Source organism: Netta rufina (genome assembly GCF_964035555.1).
Source record: "Netta rufina genome assembly, chromosome: 1".
Taxonomy (NCBI): Eukaryota; Metazoa; Chordata; class Aves; order Anseriformes; family Anatidae; genus Netta; species Netta rufina.
Window position 1 is genome coordinate 68,543,945 of NC_140123.1, and position 20,112 is coordinate 68,564,056.

At 39.7% G+C, this 20,112-nt stretch overlaps 1 protein-coding gene across 1 annotated transcript in view; it reads left to right on the forward strand.

The window, feature by feature from the left end:
• The window catches only part of VWA3B (von Willebrand factor A domain containing 3B), a gene marked incomplete at both ends in the record, with an annotated part of 68,726 nt that overhangs the window by 1,329 nt on the left and 47,285 nt on the right, over window positions 1–20,112 (forward strand). The window contains 7 exon segments of the mRNA XM_084287789.1: window positions 417–641; window positions 2,669–2,763; window positions 5,273–5,523; window positions 7,291–7,447; window positions 11,211–11,380; window positions 13,290–13,414; window positions 19,586–19,702. Of these exon segments, the coding sequence (XP_084143915.1) occupies window positions 417–641; window positions 2,669–2,763; window positions 5,273–5,523; window positions 7,291–7,447; window positions 11,211–11,380; window positions 13,290–13,414; window positions 19,586–19,702 (1,140 nt within the window).

The following is a 20,112-nucleotide window of genomic DNA, read 5'->3' on the forward strand; positions in this document are numbered from 1 at the left end:
GCCTCTTAGGAGCTCTGATTCCCAAAATGTAGGAGAGATGTCTTGAGAGCTGGAAGAAATGTCATTTGGAAATGGCACTTAGCTTTGTCTGGGCTTGGATTTCAGCATACAAGAGATATTTTATTCACTAAATTGAAGGTGAATACACACGGATAAAAAAAAAAAAAAAAGAGGCGTAACTGCAAGTAGATATGTAGAACTGAGAGCAGATGAGCAGATTTCAATACTAAGAACATTGCTCAGTAGAATAAAAGAAAACAAGAAACAAGCTATATGTATACAGAGTACTGTGGTATACTGGTAAAGAAAGGAAAGAATTCAAGTAAATCTTTTTTTTTCTTTTTCTTTTTCTTTCTTTTTTTTTTTTTTTTTTTTAAGTGTAAATGTTGTTATCCACTCATTTCTCTCTACAACAGATGCCTTTGATTCAAAGCACAGGAAAGATCATAAGAACTCGAATTTCTGCGAGGACCACAAGAAGAAATCAAAGGAGAAGGAAAAGAGTCTGACAGTCAGTCAGTGGGACATGGATGTACAACCCCTCATTTCATCTTCTAAATGGCTTCAGCTTCATGGGCTCAAGAGAAAGAAATTGTCCCTGTCCCAGATTTTGTCCCAGATTGGATTTCAGCACAGGAAAGGTATTAGAGAAGTTTATTATATCAAATAATTTATTATATCAAATTATAAAATATTTATTATATCAAATAATAATAATAGTAAAAGACATAGAATAGTCTGTAGTGTTCATTTTGCACCTCAGTGTCCTCAGAGGAGATATTCACGTTGTCTGTTATGACAATGGCAGAAAGGGAAGCTGTATCCCCAGTTTCTGGCATTGCCAGTTCAGAGAACTGTGAAACTCCATCTCCTTTTGATCGGAGGACTTGGGATCTGAGGTGAGCTTTTCTTACTGTGTTGGACTGTTGTGTCTTTACCTGATGCTCCAGTTCAAGTCCTCCTCAATTCAGCTACAGCTGGGAAATAACTTGCAGTGCTGAGGCTGCTAGTCTCACACCATGAGACCTCTACCCATTTTTAGATCGCAGATATAATGTACGCTGTGCCATAAACTGAAATCTGGTAGTTAATCTGGGCTAGCCAACCTGTTCAGGAATAGTTTATTATTTCCAGGGATCCAGCTTCGAGGAAGAAGTTAGATTTGATTAGAATTCAGGCTGCTTTTTGTACAAAGTCAGGCTATAGAAAAATGTTCCTTTGCAGTTATCTGACAGCTGGAGGGGAAGAGTTTGCTAATAATTATTAATCACTGCCATTGTAGTGCTTTGCAGAGCATGGTAGAATATTCTTTTCTTTGAAGAGCTTACTGCCCGAGAAGTAGGAATTGTAATGTATTGCAATTGTTTTAGGTTGTATAATTTAAGATTTCAGCTGGCTTGTGTCCATGGGACATTCAAGGATCAACAGTGCAGATCCTGGAATCCTGTATGCTGTAGATGAAGAAGCTATTAAGCAAGGTTAACGTTGTTACGGTGTAATTGTAGGAGCAGAACGTACTAGCTTAGCAGGGCAGCATGCTGTACAGAGCAGCTGCTTTGTGACGTTGAATATTCCCACCCCTAATGTTTTCCTATCAGTGGAACTACCGTAGAAGATTTCTAGCTACTGAAAGAGCAGAGTGCAACCTTTTCCTTAGTTGCACCCACTTCTGCACCCATTTAGTTGTGTAAGAGAACAGCATTATCTGTTCCAGATTTTGTATTTTGTTTGATGGACAAATATTTGCAAGTCCTGCTGTGAGGTAAATGAATAATACGGAAGTTTAATTGCCTAAACCTTTCCTTCATTAAAGTCCCATGGAGCTTTTTTGCCTATAAATGATTAAATGCATTTTCCCCCCATTTCTGATTAAACTGGTAGGGAGCAGCAAGAGCAGGGCTGCTCCCGGAGGGGAAAGTGAGCCCAGGCAGTGCCTCCCTGACCAGGATGCAGTCCTGCAACATCTGAGCACAGCAGGCAGAGCAGGGTGCTGGCAGCAGCATCTGCTGACAGTCCCAGGCAAGGTGAGGTGATGAACCAGGTCTAGGGTCCAGCCAGGAAGTGCAGCCTGGTACAGCTGGAGATGGAGCCAGAGAGAAGGCCGTAATATAGGGCTGAAAGGTCTGCCCAGGAGAGAGGTTTACCAGCAGGACTTGAAGCGGGCACACCTGCAGCATAGCTCAGGCAAAGACTGGGGGCCCAGGCCTGAGCATGGGTGAGACTGACTGGGGCTGCCAAGACCAGCTGGTGCCCTCAGGGTCTTAAATAGAGCCAGAAAAAGTTGTAATTTGATATCATTAGAATTTCCCTCAGATTTCTTCATGTCCGGAGATCAGTACAGATGCATGAGCCTCACACATGGGTAGTGTACACGTCAATCTGAGAACTATCTGAAGGACACATGTACTCTGCAATGCTTACTACTAAAGGAAAAGCTTCTACTCATTCCAAGCTGATACACGCAAAGAATCCTCCTCATTCCTCTAAAAATATTTTACTGAATTTTGACTTTACATTTCTGTAAAATATATTTTGACATACTGAAGGCACAGGATGTGATAAGAACAAGATTTAATCTCTTTTGTGTTGCGTGCATTTTTGAAAAACAGAACATTTTGAAAGTTATCCTAATGATTAACAACTTGGTCTTTTGTAACCTTTACTGTAGATTATGTGACCACTTTGGGGAAACTTGTGGCTTCTCGATATGCAGACGGTCTGTTTCCTCAGTACATGAGAGCACAAGATGGCAGCGTGTATAATGTAAGTGATTGAATTGTGGTTATGTTCCCATGCACTTACAAGTTGTTATCTCTGTAGAAGAATAATATGACTAAAATGTCTCCCTATGACAAGAAATACATACATTCATTGTTTAAGAACTTTATCTTTTGATCTTTTTTTCCCCTGTTCTGTCAAACTATTGGTGATGACAATCAGCAGTAGAGAAGCTATATATATATATATATATATAATTATTATTTTTTCCTTTTCCTTGCAAAGTCTTACACTTTTGCCTTGGTGCAGCATTGCAGTACATCTTTCCAGAGAAGGCTGCAGTTTCTAAGCAACATTTACCCTGTCACAAAGGAGGGAGCACTTAAAAAGAAGAAGCTCAGCTGAGTTAAAAAAAAAAAAAAAAAAAAAAAAAAAAAACAACAACAGTTGTAATCGATAAAACAAATAAGGATGCTGAAATAAGTCGACATAATATGCTGTCATTGCCGATGCAAAGCACTGCTTTGCTCAGTGCCAGTGGGTCACAAAAGGCTCAGCCCCGTCTATAGAGACGCTGGCTGGATCTCTGCCCAGGCTCATGTTCTAAGGAATGTCTTAGTAGCAGCTGCTGGCTGTCCCATTGTTGAGAGGATGGATTCTGACTGAAGAGATACGCATTTGAGCTAGGAGGGGAGAGAGTTAATTCATAAGGGATTTTACAGAAACACATGGCTTGTCATTTTTTTCTGATAACTAGGATCACTTCTGAGGCACAAGGCATAAAAATAGGAAAAGAACCATTTCAGGGAGCCTTATTCTCTCTCTCTCTCTCTCTCTCTCTTTTTTTTTTTTCTTTCTTTCTTTCTTTCTTTCTTTCTTTCTTTTTTTTTTTTTTTTTTTTTTTTTTTCCCCAATTTATTTCTGTATGAAGTATCTACATAATGTCATCTAGTCTAGGATTGGTTTGGAGCATGAGAAAAGACAGCTGTGGTAGCCTTAAGGTAGCAATGCCACTATAGAAAATCTGGTGAGACCTCCCTTAGAATATGGTGTACGATATCGTGTACAGTTACCATAGGGTAAGAGGAAGCAATTCAAACTAGAGTGAGTACTGGGAAGAGCTAGCAGGATGAATGGCAATGGTGCTAATTTTGTAAGAGATCTTGGCTGATATTGATGTAGTTAGGTAAGACCAAGAGAATCTGAAAAATGGTAGTCTTACTGCCCTTAAATGCAATTTAAGTTGCAGGCACAGAAAGGACCTATATTTTTCTATGATAAAAGACATGCTAGTCCAAGAATAAACGTGTGTGCACTGCCATGAATAAAATGAGGGTGAACAGTCAGTTTTCCAGGCCTCAGAGAAATGGGAATCTGGACTGGCCTACTAGAAGTGAAGGGGTGGGGCAAGAAAGTCCTTTATTTTAAGATGGAGTTTGATCGGTGTAGTGCAATAAGCTGTTTGTATGAGTCTGGATGTGATAGGAGGAAACTAAGTGCTCCTTCACAGGCCGCCATTCCTTTGGCAGACAGCCTGATACTGTGTGTCTGGGAGGCACTTTACAGGGCCCTAGCTGACATTAAAGAACAGAGGAAAATACATACGAGAGGAAGAAATGTGCAGACTGACTCTGAAAATTTCTTCTCACTGAGAAATGTTCTTGTTTAAAAACGTTTGACTCTCCAAGGTTTTTTACTAGTCCTGGAAAGGTAGCTGGATGTAGAAGATAGCAGGTAAACTAGCTTGTGGGATCAGAGATATTGGAGGTATGTCTTTACTGGAGCCTGCAGAGAGATTTTAAACCCACGGATCATTTTACACAGTGCATTTGCATATATATATATATGGAGATTGTCTCCTTTTTTTTTTTTTTTTTTTTTTTTTTTCATTTGAATACTGATCTATGTTTTTCTTAATTTACTGTTAGGGCATGAGACATTTTAGTTGCTGATTGCATTTGCCTGAACTTAATTTGCCTAAACCCCTACCCATAACTAGTTAAGCTGTAATGTTGGGCATTGTTAACGAAATAATAGCACAAATAGGAAGCTTTTTACATTTCCTTTCAAATGCTAAAGACAAGGTGGAGATTGAAGTGCCCCAGAACCAAACCGCTCACTCCCTTGTATCGCTGTGTAACATTTTAAGAGCTAGTCAAAATTCGAGTCTAAGAAGGTACAAAGTGCCTGTGTTCCTGTTTGTTCATCCATCTGTTCTGCAGCCCTTTCTCCATCCTTGCCCCTGTTCAGCTCACTCTAATTGCTCCAGTCTTGAGACAGACAAGGCAGACAACCCACTGGCACTGTCCCATGCTTGTATAAAAAGATTATGAAAAGCAATTAGGACAAAATGCAGTGTCTTTCCTGTTATAGCTCAGATGCGTTTGTCAAGTATTTGCTCCTGCAATAGTGGAAGAAAAATGGGTTGTTTTCACAGCTACCTTGGCTGACATATTTGGCACTTGCAAACCAGCTATTGCAGCTGTGCTAAGCTTGGGGCTTCATTTGTGTTGTTCTGATGTTCAGTTTCTCTCTCTCCCTTATTTAAATAAAGCTGACAGCCAAAAAAGAACTGATTCTTCATTTTGTGGATTGTCTAATGGGAGCTATTGAGCTCTATCGGCAGCGAATGGAATGGTTAACCAGTGAAAGCCGGCTGATATTCGGAGTGATTCAAGAACGGTGCATTGTCGTCGTTTTGGATTTTGGCACTGCAGCCCCAACTGAATTTGATGCATGCCGTGATGCACTTTCCATGGTTCTCGTGGAACAGGTGACCCAAATTGCCAAATTTAACCTCATTCGGTAAGCAGAAGGAGATCCATGAGAACAAAAAGGAGTCTTATGTCATACAGATGTGTGTTTGGATGATCTGTTTTCTGTAGTGCAAATTGTTTCATGGTAATACCTTTTAATGCCTATCACGGTAATACCTATGCTTCCACCAAGTTTCACCCGCAGTAATGCTAAGCTTGCAACTTCCATTTAACAGAAAACCCTTGTGTTACCCTGAGGAACGGATAAAGGCTAACAGAAACCAAATGTTGATATACGCCTTCTGCAAATGTAGGAAAGGCAAAACGATCAGGGGCACTTTGTAACACCAGTAATGCTCTTTGGTAATGCATCTAAGTATTACAGAGTAAAACAGTGAGGTCACGTCTGACTGCCTAGGCGTTCTTGTGTCTTTAGGCACTACAGGTTTCTGCCTTACAGCTGAATGTACGCTCCCCCACGTACCATAGAGAGAGGCATAGTCATTTGTATTTCTATAGATTTCCATGGTCACAGAAATCAGTAGTAGGACTAGCAAACAATACTAGATTTCCATAACAAAAGACATGAGCTTGTTCCCTAACATGAGTAAATGAATCTGGGTTTAGTTGCAAGTTAAAAAAAAAAAGAAAAAAGAAAAAAAAGAAAAAAGCAGCCATTCAAATTAAAGTATCTTTGAACAAATTCTTATTTATGCATAACTGTTTGAAGGCATAAGCTTGGGTTTGGATAGATGAATGGAATTTTGTGACTATGAAAAAAATGATGTGCAAATTAAGCCATACAATTTTTGAATAGGTTCCATAAAGATTACTTGCAACTACACTATGATTCTTAATCTTGTTTTACCCAAGCTTCATCCTCCAGCTTTGATTCTGCTGCCCTATCTCAATTCTCTACCTTGTGATACACCTGAGATTTGAAAAGAAAAAAAAAAAGAAAAAAAGAGTTAATTTCCATAGCTTTTGAGAAGCACATAAAACATTTTCTTTAAAGATGATCTGAAAAGCTAAGTCAAAATTGAGGTACAGTAAATGTGTTCATTGATTTTTCTGTTTGCTTCAGCAGGGAGAAAAAGGACAATACAGTTTACAAGTTCTTGCTTTAAAAGAATCTAAGAAAGCATGCTTGTCTTTTAGATTTGCAAGTAACTCTTCAGAGTGGTGCTTGATGGTATATCATAGATGCTGGAACCAGTTATTTTTTTAAGATGTCTTCTGTCTTTTATGTGCAAATGGACAGACATGCATGCTCATACGCATTGTACCTCTGTTATGCCATTAAGAGCCCTGTAATCAATTAAAATATCGAAAAGCTTTGCATCACAAATCTCATTTTGATGGGCAGATAAAGATCAGCACTCTTATGAAAAGCGGAGGTTGGTTAAAATGATCTGAAACAAAGGTCATCCAGCAAGTATGCCATACACAGTGGAAAGAGAAGCCAGAGTATTTTTTTGCATATACGTATTTTAAAAACCTGATTGCGCTTTTTTAGTAAATATAGGGTAAATACATGAAAAGGTAAATAGGAATTAGGAACTGTTTTTAAAGTACTGTAGCCCTCTTGGGTATACTTTGAGCAGCTGTCTTAAAAAATTGTTATAAAAAAATACAGTATTTTTCTTAGGGTTTTATTTTGCCCCTACTTTTATTGTAAGTCGAGATTTAGTATGTATGGTTTATTGTTATTATTACTTAACAATCTAAAAGAATAGTAACAATAGCAGAGCTCCACCTTTTTGCTTTGCCAGCATTATTCTCAGTACTTCTGATTTATAGTTAATGTCACTTCCAGAGCTGCTCAGGATCTTATGAAGTGGCAACAGAAATGTGCTCCTGTGTCTGAACACACTGTAAAGTCTGCTGTTAAGTGGCTCTGGAAACTGGACCATATGACAGCTGTCAGCCATAGCAGCTCTGCTGAAGCCCTGCTGGAAGCCATGAGTGAGACGGTAAGCTCATACATCTTTTTGGAAGCCTCAAGTAAATCCAAGAATATTCAGTGCCAGACTGGTTACTGTGATTTGCCCTGATGAATTTTGCAAAGATAAATATTAATGGGAGGGTTCAGAAGTTTTTTTTCCTGTTTTTTCCAAGTGTATCTGCATACTGTGTTTACTGATGACCTGCTTATGTAAATTTATTGTATTTTGAAAGCAGAAACTTTTCTGTTCTGGAGTACAGAGAATAAATAACATATTCAGTCATTAAGGGAAAGAGTAAATATGTTGCTTTCCACTTTCCTTGCCGTATATGTTTTTCAGGGCTCCAATGTTTATGAAAATAGAATCTTAGAATCATTTAGGTTGGAAAAGACCTCCAAGATCAAGTCCAAACACGTCCCTTAGTCCACACAGAACTTCCTTGGAGAGGAATTTAACCAACTCTGCTGCACTGCTCCAAGTTAAAAATAAAACAAAATAAAATAATGACAAACACACTCTGTTAGAAAAGCATCCGGAAGCTCTTCACTTCTAAAGCAGTAACATCCAATAAAATATTCCTTATATCACTATTACTGAAGTCAGGGAAAAAAAATATGACTTTTTATCCAAAGTGGTTGTGAAAAAAAATAAAGCTAAAATCGAAAATATAAAGCAGAGATTTCTTTAAGCGTTTGTTGACAGTAGATGTCTGCAAATTCTTTTTCCTCAGCCAGCTATAATTTCTTCCAGAGCAAGAAGACAAAGCATACACAGGTATTACTGTAATTAAATTCTGTCTATTTCTCAAAGTGCCGTATTACATTATTCATTATAACCGAGTCAAAAGATATAAAAAATGTATGCCATGATTTGAGCTAGTCACTTAGAACTTGTATTGTTAAAGAGATATTTTATGAAATTCGCTTACAATATAAATTAAATTCCTGGCACTTGAATTAAATGGAAAATTGTGTGGACTAGTATCATTAGTTTTTGCCGCCATTAAGGTCCAGTCCTGTGCACAGATCCGACCCTAACTCCTTTGTAAATCTCATATTGAGACATTGTTTGAAAGAGAAGGTAAATTTGGTTTGAATTTCCCTCTGGTTCCCTGTGCAGATGGATTCTCAACCAGACGAACCTTGATGTTTGGAAAATGGTATTAAAAGGGAACTGGGTGAGGAACAAATTGTGCAACAGTGACATTTTTTATGACTGCTTTTTAAAAAGCCTCCTTCATAAATTATGCTAACATTTTCAATTTGCAGTATATTACTAATTTTCTGGTGGGAAAAAAAAAAAAAGGATCGTGTTTAGATTTCAGTATTGTCTGGATGAAGAAAACTCTTGTTGGACCTGGTAGGTCTGCGTACAAATAAACAGAAATTAAAATTCATCCAACAGTGAGACATATTATTTTTTCTGGATATTGGTGGGCTAATGGGTAATCTGGGGGAGTCAATTTTGGCGGGTGATCAACATAAGACAGACTTTAATTACTCCTAAATACAGTTATTATCATTCATAACTGACAGTTCAGTTTGAGTACAAGCTTCACTGTACTGAAGGCTGGGGCAGACCCCATTCAGTCCTAGGCAAAAGCTGCAGTCACTGAACAGTCATAAATGACTCATTCTTCAGAACTGGCTTTGTCAACAGAAGTTACTCAGACACAACAGCTCCTTTTTGCCTAGACTTGGGTTTTCCAGCCATTCCTTCAGGTGAGCTTCCATGTGTGGCAAGTCCCTAGATTTCCTTTCCTCATTACCTGTCAGTCCCAGGGTCAAGATCACTCTGCTCCAAGGTTGCAATCCTTTGGGCTCCACCTGGCACAGATACATCCACGGCATCTAACTCACAGTTCTGTGCAGGTGCTGTACTGCAAAGCATGGGCCACCCATCCCAAATTCACCTCCCCTCCCAGGTAAAGACTGCAAGGAACTCTTTGTCATGTTTTCCTCTTTGTTCCTATATGGAGTTTGTTTGCTTGTTTGGATGGCTGCAGAAATTATAATTTGCAAAATGTGGAGGACTAAATGGTTTGAACTATTCTGTAAGGAACATTTCCTTCATGCTACGTTACTGCTGGGTTTGTAGTTAAGTAGAATGAATTGTCTGTGGTTAGCAATTTTGTTTTCTTGAGGAGCTGGTTCTGCATCAGCTGTGCCCAAGAACTTTCAGCATTTTAAAAGTTGCAGAGGCAGGCATTAGATCATTTCAAGGAAGTCTGAAAGCTAATACCCTTATTAAACAGCAAGTTTCTGAGTTATTGGCAGTCTTAGGAGGGAGGGAGAGAAGACGTGAATTTGAAGGAAGACAAGGAAAAGTGGTTGTGCAATCTGCGTATGTTCCCCCAGGTCAGGAGCCTCTTCAGCAAATGGAATTTCCAGGACAAGGGTGTTGGCTGAGGACTGGTCTCAGCTGGGTGAGCTGCATGCTCTCACAACTTTGTAACTGGATGAAACTGAGAGAGAAACTTCTAGAACTGAATGAAAGCACAGATAGGCACAAGTGTTGATTTATTTTGCTTCTAAAGCTAATAGGTATTGTGTTAACATTGCACGTTAATGAAATATGAATCATTCTTTCCTTTTTGTATCACTGTGCTCGTGATGAGGGGCGGTATGGGCATCCTGCAGCCCAGAAAGTTTTGGGTACAAATTGGACAGAAGATGTCCATGTGTAGGCCTGTTGGCTTAGGAAGTTGAAATGAAAATCAGTGTCAAAGGCAGTACTGGAAATGCATGAACATGCTTAGAGATGATACTAAATCTGCTTTCCTATTGCATGAAACGATGTGGGTGCAGAAACACGTCCTCAGTGCTGTCCCAGCCTCAAACAATTGCCATCTTTTCTCTCTTATGGTGCATATCAGGGATTCCTTACCATACGTGAATGCAGTTTTTCAGATGAACAGCTATTTATCTCTATTTATCAGTTGGTATGTGCCATGCCATAGGACTGATAGGCTGTGCTTGCTGTCTTGAACATCATGGTGGGATAGGTGTTGTTACATTTGTTTTTAATGCTGGTGAAATTTCAAGAAGCATATTGACTAGCTACAATTTAGCATGGATATGTGCAGGCAGCACTGGATCTGTCACAGTGTAATACACAAACAATAACTAAAGGACATTTCTTCATCTTCTCTGTCTTCTTGCAGCAATGTTTTCATAACATAAGTGTATGTGTTCATAACAAACTTGCCAAGTTCCCTCTGCCTTGGGAAGTATAAAAAATATGAATTATTTGTAAATGCCTACAGTAGCATTCAAAGAATGATGCATCTCTCCTAGCCCTCAAAATACGTGCTGCTAATAAAAGTATGTCTGCTCCTACTAAAAAGTTCCTACTAAAAGTTCCTACTGCTTTTCAGCCCTGGCAAGGCCCCAGCATAGTTCCTCTCTTCCCAAAAGAGGAATGCGGCACAGAGCCTCGTCCTGACTAATAGCACAGTTGTCCTCTCTTGCACTTCTTTTTGGTTTCGGTTAACTTCTCTGGAAAGGGGCTTCTACTGAGCTGTACCCAGGGGCTGCGGGCCTGGTTCCCTTCTCACTTTGGGAAATTTTGTGTGAAATTCATTTGAATTACTAGCAAAAATGAGAGGGAGAACTGAAGGTCTGCTAATCTTATAGCCCAAGTAATGCAGTGCTGCTACCAGACTCTCATACCAGTGCTCAGCACAGGACTGGGCTTGAATAAATACCAAACATCTGTGTAAAACAGTCCTCCCAATTCCTTTTTTTTTTTTTTTTTTTTTTTTTTTTTTTTTTTTTCTCTTTTATGACAGGTTGAAGCTGTTTATTACTTTGCTGTGGGTGATGTTCCAGCTGAAACAAAGCAGCTGCTCCTTGAGAAGGTTTCTGATGGCCCCTGTCCAGTCAACACCGTATCTTTCAATGCCAGGGAAGATGAAACTGTTATTTTTCTGAAGGAGTTGAGCCAGTTGGCCTCTGGCAGGTATGACAAAGAAGCACAGTAATGGTTTCAGTACTTGTAAAGTGTTTTGCTGCTAGGAATGCTATCTGAAGATATCTGAATATTATCCCATTTTACTCATAAGGGAAATGAAACAAACCAGATCAGTAAGTGATCTGGGGAAACAGAGGAAATAGTCTAAGAGCTGTAACTAAAATACAGGGCCTACTTGAACAGCTTCTCTCCACATGTGTGCTCACTGGCTTGTGGAAAGGCCATTCCTTACCTATATCCTGAATTGTCTGCAATCTGTTTCTCTTTCAAAGTATGATTTTTTTTTCAAGGGAGAGTAACGACATAAACAAGTTTTTATTACATTTCTTTATACTTCAGTAATATCCACAGGCACCAGCAAAGGATCAGTCTAGAGTTTTTTTTTTCTGATCAAACATAACACAGACATGTAGTTGAAAGGTGATGCCTGTCCTAAATAGGCAGTGCCTGGAACAACAGGAAATTCGGGTAGCGTTAGGCCTGTCTGTGTGAAGCTGCAGTTCTCTACCATGCTCTCCAGCATCTGTTTAGTGTGGTTGGTGGGAACTGATATATTCCATATGGTCTGTTGGCTACTTTGTCCTGGGAACCAGCTGTGTGACAAGAGAAAGCCTTCAATGCAAAAGGATAATACAACATTAATCTTGATTCTAATATAAAAATAAAGAAAATGAATGAAGAAACAAACAAAAAAAAACCACAATACCAAACACACTCAACAGCAGGAGGGCAATAGCAGCTGATAGGTGTTTGTCTGCTTTACAGAAGCCACCATACAGTTACAGAGCTGTGAAATGTCTGCTATAGCTTTCTGTTTCACTATTGTTTGTGCAAGAGTGGGAAGGACTCCAACAGTAGAAATCCCCAAATGACGGCAGAGCAATTGGTAAGATGGCAGCTGCTTAGCTCTTTTATAGCCATCTGTGTTTAGGAGTAGCTTTTAAGAGACGGAGTGCCTGCCAAAAAAAACAAGACTGAGGGAAAGTGTTATGTTGGTTCTGTTCAGACGTGTGTCTAAACGACTGTGGTCATTTAGGACTGTGGTACCTCCATGATACCAGGTACTTTGCCAGTCACCATACTTCATTTTCTTTTGGCAATATTTTTCCCTCCTTTGTAAGAAGAAAGAGAATGCTTCTTGTATGGTAGAGAAAGAGACAAGAAGGGTTGTGACAGGGATCTGAGAGGAATCATTTTGCCTAATACGATTCTCACTATCTTTTAGTAATTTTCACGTGTCTAGCTTTGTTGCTAGAGGAGACTTATCAGGCCAACATATAACTTGCTGGTGGGTATTTTCCCAATAATTGTGTATAAGGATAAGTCAGTTTTCACATAGGATTTCCTAAGTTCATGGGTTTTTCATGATTTAAGACTCATTCTAGTGTAGTTCTATTTTAGAAAGGCATCTTTTTCCTGCTCTGGGAGCTTGTCTGTTTTGACAACAAGGGTAAATGAAGTCTGCTTGACTTCCTGATTTGTATATCGATAGTGAAATAAGTGTTCCTGTTGGGCTTTGAACTAGGAGGATAATCTAATTAAAAGGTGTTAGTGTCCTTTCAGATATCTCAAATGACATGCTTGTTCAGCATGTTAAAAGCATTAATTAAAAACAGATTTCCAGATGATTGAAAAGGAAGGTACCTTAGAATAAGTGATACAGAAATGAAAGGATGTGTGATTCTTCATGAAAAGACTTCAGAAAATACATATACTTATATAAAGGTTTGATAATATCCATAAAACTGTTGTAGCTGAACATTTGGTTATCTTGACAGATAAGGAAATAATTCCAAAGTTCTACACTGCTCTGACTTTGCATGTGTGACATACATATTAAAACTAGGAAAGTATTTATGTAGTTTGCATACTAGTGAAAACCCAATTTTTATTACAGATTCCATGCTTTCGTTCAGAAGAATTACTGTAGAATTGCTACTGGACCTGCACTGAAATGCGAAGAAGATGACAAAGATCTAATTGCCCCGAATTCCAGAAAGGTGAAAGGGCGAACGCCACTAGGTAGACAATTTTAAAACCAATATTATATTGATTTTCTAGGTGAGGTTTCAGAGTAGCCATCTAATTCAGGAACTTGCTTAGTGCAAGATCAAAAGAAGCCTTCTGTAGGCATAGGTGGGGACGGGACCGGTCAAATGGAAATTCTGTGAGTGGGAAGGAGAGGGAAAGGAAAAGAGAGAAGTGAAGAAAATAGAGGATGTGCATGTGAGAATGAAAGAGAAGTGAAAAAAGGAGAAGAAGCAAGAACATGTATTTCAGGAGATAAAGATTTGTACTGGTGTGCTTATACCAGTGACCTGGTGGTAATGGAGAGTAATGGCGAAAGGGAGGTGAAAGAGGTAAGAGTGGAGTAGAGCATCTGTTACAACAGCCACATCAATACAGACCATGTTCATAGCTAATATAAGGGAATTAAGCCCACACATGGTTGACTTGGTTTTCTTAGGATCTGAATTTATCATAAAGACAGGCAAAGAGCACAGTAAAAAGAACTAGAGAGAAGGTGCAAAGAGAGAGGGAGAAATATGAAAAACATACAGAAGGAAACAGCAGAAAAAAAGTAGAGGAGAAGCAAAATTTCATTATTTTTTTTTTTTTCTGTGGGTGGAGCTGTGCAGAAAGCTCAAGCATGGTTCTTTTTAGTCACAGTGATACTTCCTCTAGGAAAAGTCAGCCTTACTGTTCAGTGGGACTGGACTGAGGCTTCAGCCAGATTTGGAGGAGTCTGGCTTGTGGTGTGAAGCGTGGCTGTGTTATATCACGTCTGATATCTTTATCAGTAGGCGATTTGGTTAAAAAAATGATTTATTGTTATTATCAGGAGGCATAAAACCTCTTTTCTCTCATGGTTACATCCCCATTATGCTGGGGGGGCATTAGCATTGCCCCAAAGGTAGAACACTGTCATCCTCCTCTTACTGCTAGGGAACCTATGGCATAAGGGGGAATTAGTGACTCACCTAAAGTCACATATCAGTCTTGGACTAACTGTCCTGTATTTTCTGGGTTGTGGTCTGGATCCTTGTGTACAAGCCTTTCAGAATGGCCATGGTTATACAGTATGAGAGAACCATAGTGTGCGTGTGTGGAGGGGGTGGGGAGCAGAAGTAAGAGAACAAAGTGTCATCCCTCCCCCCCCCTTTTTTATTTTCTTTATGAAAGGTCACCAAAGCTTTCCCCCCTCACGCCCCCACAGGGTTTAGAAACCAAGAGCAGAGAGTGCTTCAAAGCCCTGCCTTTCGTTTCACACTGATTCAGAGTGCTGTAATGATTGCCTTCGGTCTGCTCCAAGTGCTTCCTTGCCAGACCCCAGTTGGGTGTGTGCATGGGGAGGGCTGGCTTCCTCTTCCCCCAGGCACCATCCCATTTCAATAGATGGCCCTAGAGCTCCTGTATGACTGAAATTACTTCCTCACCACTGTTTCTAAAGCTGAAAGCTGAATAGCTTTAATCGCTCAAAAGGGCAGTAATCTCCTTGAAGTGCATTGTCTGTTGTGTCTTATTGCTATTATGGAGTAGAATTTACACATTAAAAAGGAACACAATTAGCTTTCTGCATTTACTTGGCATTATAACCACAGTTGTGACATCACTGACAGCCAATCACAGCCTTTCGGTCGTATACAGAACCTAAAATCCTTTCAGAAAAGAAAATACGTAGGAGACATTAATTCTGGCCTGTGTCTGATGTCTCTTGTTTCAGAGACTCCTTCAAGGGTGTAGAAGGCAATAATAATAAAAGTGGTGATTACTCACTAATGTATTCTGAAACTGGTTCTTGAATGTCTGGCATAAACTATATAAGGAAATAAATAGAAAACGAATCAGAGATCTAATCTTCCAAATGCGATGTTTCCTGGAAAATAAGGGGAGGTGCAGGAATATTTTGATTCTGTTTCTTTTTGCACCAAAAATGCAACAGCTGGAAACTAAAGCTCATTGTTATGTTTTATGGGCTGGAAAAAAACATTTTAAAGAAATCTGATAGTTTTCTGGGTATCCACTGAATAACATTTTGCAAATACAGGATATCTTCATGCTCACTCTTTTTCATCTACTTAAACAAACAAGTCGGAAGTAAACTATTTAAAACTCCAGATAAGAGCTGAATTCTCCCCTGTTTTGCATCTTGAGCAGTCATTTAGAAAGCAAGCGTGAGAAACTGCCAAATTTGATTTTTTTTTTATACTCATTGAGTGGATGCTTGAGATTAAAACAGGTGTAAACCAGTAAAGAATGAAGGTCCTTATGTTGGCAGACTCAGACCTGAGGCAGAAGAAATACTCTTACATAAAGCATAATTTGGACCAACATGGTGATGTCTCCTCATCCAGCACTGATTTTCCTATTATCACTTCAGCCTACATTCTTTGTGTAGCTTCTGCATCTGCAAAAGGCTGTGGAATTAAGCAATTCTGTTGTGTAGTTAAAATTACAAGTGGAAGGGAGGTGAGATTTAAGTCAGAACTTGAAGGCTTAGAGGGCAAGAGGCGGTGGAAGCTGTGGAGAAGAAGGTTCTTCCTGAGAGGGGCCATAGTTGCGTTATCTGCTTGGAGTGAGAGGGAGGTAAGTCCTAATTGGGCTTGAGAAGCAGTGGCATTTTCAGCTAGATCCTGAAATGAACAGTGGTTCCTTGCTAGCTGAAGAGAAAACAGCAGTAGATCTCTGGGCAGTGTTTTTTCTGTGTGGTGGAACAGACGAGCTGGTACATGTTAAGAAAATACCACTGGACCCTAAATTGGAATTTGAGTTATGTGGCAAATCTGAAGAGGGACATATTTCAACATGGCCAGTCTTTTGGAATAACATATGATTCCAGGCTGTGAAGACTGATGTGCTTAAGCACTTTTTGAGCTCTGTAAAGCTGTATTCTTAAGTGTGCTTGATTTTCCACGTTTACCTGATGGTCACAGAGAAAATTGTAGGTTGCTGAGTGTAATATGGGGAGTGTAAGAGCACCAGCCTCCTGTGCAACATTGAAGTAAAAGAGCTCTGCTCTGTTTATGCACACAGATGTGGGAGAGACCAAACCCTCCCTTTGGGAAGCCAGAATAATGCCTGCAGAGTGGCTGCTTTGCCTATGAGCTGTAGCAAAGAGCTTTGCCTCTGTGTTTTCCTCCTATGTGCTTTGTCCAGTCTTAGCAGCCTAACCTTGGCCTGGTGAATCTCTTTGCTAATGTGTAGAGAGTGATGCAGACAGCCACCCTGCAATACCACGCAGGATACAAAGTTCATTTGCTTTGTGCATTTGCCCAGGGAAAAGGGGCAGGATCAGGACAGGGTGAGTTTCCCTGCTTCCTGACTCAGTGGGTGTGCAGGCAGCTGCCCTCCTTTTCTCCTCCTTACTTCCATTCTTCCCCCTCCAAGGGTGAATTTTGCAAATCAGCACTTCGGGGATATACCGCTATCTTCTGCTGCCACACAGAGGCTGAGGAAGGGACCAACAGTGAAAAAATTAGATCTCCCATCTTGCCTTACAGGCAAATCTAATTTAAAAGGTGTCTTACTCCATTACATTTGGATTTTGCTTCCACAGCCTAAGTCGGATAATCAGAGAAGAAATACTTCTGTTTTCCTCTATTTGCTTTTGTGTTGGTATTTACTTGGTGTTTTAAAGATGTAGTCAATTTTGCAGGCTTCTTTTCGCGTGGACTTTTTTTCAAAGCAGGATTTGTATCTTGAATACGGAATGAAATGAGTTACTGTGACTTGACAAACTGGATGAGTTTGTCTGCTGGGAGGTAGGTGTGGAAGAGCTTCTAAGATTGCCTGACAGTATTAAATAACTGGGAAATGGAAATGAGGCTGGTTACACATTTCCGTGTACATGTGTGTTTTTGCCTAGGCACACCATCTTGCTTCAGCTCACGGGTGTCAGCAAGATGCTTCTGGCCCTCGCCCTTCCCAGTGCCTGTCACCATCCTCTTCCTCATTTCTAGGGCCTCCATTTTCCAGGCCCAGGCCTCCTTGGGCACAGCTGGCCATGCACGATGGAGTCAGCCAACCCCACATGCTGGTGCTCCGTGAGAGCTGGGGAAGGCAGAGGAGCATCAAGGCCATTTCCCCGCTGTTGCCATCACCATGTCATGGCTTTTGAAACAGAACCTGGGAGTTAGGCCTGGGCAGTTAAACTGCCAGCCAGCAGGGCTTGGGGTGTTTCATGGAGGGTGGCCTTTCACCGCTGGGGATAACACGATTTTTAAGAGGTCTTCCATGCAACGCAGACGCCTTAGTTGTGCCAAGAGTCTTGGAGCAGCTGGGGGCTGCCCCCTCTGAGGAGGTGGCTTTTGGCCATAGGTGGCTTTTCGGTTGGCAGCCCTCAAAATTGCACAGCAATGAGGTGTGAGCGCAGGGAACTTAAACCGAAGGGAGGTTTGTGCTTTCTTAGTCGTTTTTCACCGACATGCTCTGAGGGATGGGCTGTGGGTTGAAAACCGCTGCTGGAGGCTGTGATGCATGGGGGTGTGTGCGTGTGTCTGGGGTTTGGGGAGAGGAACAGCTTTTCCTTTCCACTTCTCCTCAGCTGCAGAGGAAAAGAAAAAGAGGTTGAAGCAGAGAGCGAGGTAGAAGTGAGCCTCCTGAGTAAAGAAAGTAGCTTTGGCTGCCACTGCTTGTGCTCTTCCAGCTGAATCCAGGAAAAAATGTTGCGTATAAAATGTTTTCAAGACAACTTGGTATTTGCAACATGCAGTTGTTGGTGCCTGTATTCGTCCCATACAATATACACCATCAAACCACAGCACTAATAAGGAAAAAATACTTTCTGTGCAATACCAATATAATACACTGTCACTGCATTGTACTGTGGAGCAATTGTTTGTTAAAAAAAAAAAGTAAAAAAAAGTTGACATTTCTAAAGTGTTTGAACAGAATATTTTGGTTGAAAATACAAGTTAATGATAACAGACTTCATTTTTTTTTTATCTGCCTTGCTTAAGGTTTTTGTTTTGCGATTTAGGAAATGATCTTTGTAGTAATGGCTGAAACAGGTTTTTTTTTGAAATACAGGGAGGTCCCAGGAGATGGCAGTGTACAATAACACATTTCAAAATATTTCTTGGAAATTAAAAGCATTTCACAGTTAAAGTTGAGTTCTTATTTCGTAGAATGTTCCTATTATTATTTCAGGGAAGTTTACTGAAGAACAAAATGATCAGGTTTGTTTGTTTACTGGTGGCCTACTTTAGCACACAAGTTTGCATATCTTATCTTTTATAAAGGGAATTACCACTGTATATTAACTGAGCCACTAGATGCTAAGATACAGTTTGCCTTGTTCAGCAGCTTCATGTGCAATTCAGTAATAGGTTGTAGTCTGCATTTGTGGTTACAATAGCTCATGATTAATTTCTTTTTATATTTTTTACTGTAATACTACACACAGTTTTTCTATATAGCCCTATATTGCAATTTAATATCTGAGACTCATGTAATTTAACACACTTGTAGTAGTGTCTATTTTACATAGATATACCTGGTGACTCCATTTTGATAATTGAACTCTACTGAATAAATACACATTTTAATCTTTTAATAAAGAGAATCAGATATATTGAGATTAAGAAAATCTTATGTCAACACCAGCTTTGTTTTTTTCCATTTTTTTTTTGGAGAATATAACCTGATAGGAATATATTTTTAAAGCGTTTAATTATGACTATTGATATAATTATGATTGTTGATATTCGTTAAGATTAAAGTCTTACCAGAAATACCAAAACTACATCACATGCTCTTCTGGGAAAGAATATTTAATTTTAAACAAAGGTGTTTAGGTACTCTAGAACATTGAAGGAGCTGATAATGTCTTCTCTTTAAAGTTTCAAAGTTGGATCTCATATTTGGAGATTGCTTTTGCAGTGAAGTCAAGGGGACAATGTGAATTTCTTTGTGGAATTTTCTTATTGTTTTCTGAGAGTTTGAAAACGGATTTCCCCCCACTGTGGGAACAGCCAACTCTGTAGTTACTTCTACCAGACTAATTACCTCGCAGGTTCTGGTGCCATTTTTGAACTCTGTCAAAGAACTGCACTTGTCACTGCAATGGGACCTTGTGAACAAGGTCATACAGTAACACCTGGATGAACCCAAAGACTTCATTGTAGTAAAGGAGTTATAAAAAGCAGAAATTGTTATGAAATGTCAAGTTCTATTTATTATTCCTTTTTGCAGTAGCTGGTGTTCGTGAAGATGTCTTTTTGGTCTGGAAGGAGTTGGAGGAAGCCAGGAGTACACTGAGACAAGTTCAGAAAATTTTATCAGAATCTGAGCAGCCTGCTTCTGGAGATGGTATCATTTATGTTTCCTTCAAAAGAGTTACCACTATATTCATGATCAATATCTTGAACAGTGAACAGTTTTGATTGACATTGATCTGGGGACAATTTTCTCTGAAATGGCTACGTATAGGTACCACCTATACTTGGCAGCTAATCTTTGTGTGGCTTGAAAATTTCCATTGCAAATCTCTGTTTACTGCTGCTTAAAACTTACTAAAGTTTAACAGCTAAGGCTGAAACATGCAATTTTTATTTCACCAGTTACTAGGTTCAGAAATTATCTACATTTCAGGATGTTGAAACTCCTTTTTTTTTTTTTTTTTTTTTTTTTCGGGTTGCTCTCTCCTTCTCTGCCAGGGCTGGTAAGTTTTTGATTTTTTTCTATACAGAGCTGGGGAAATACCCCAAGATGATCTCTCA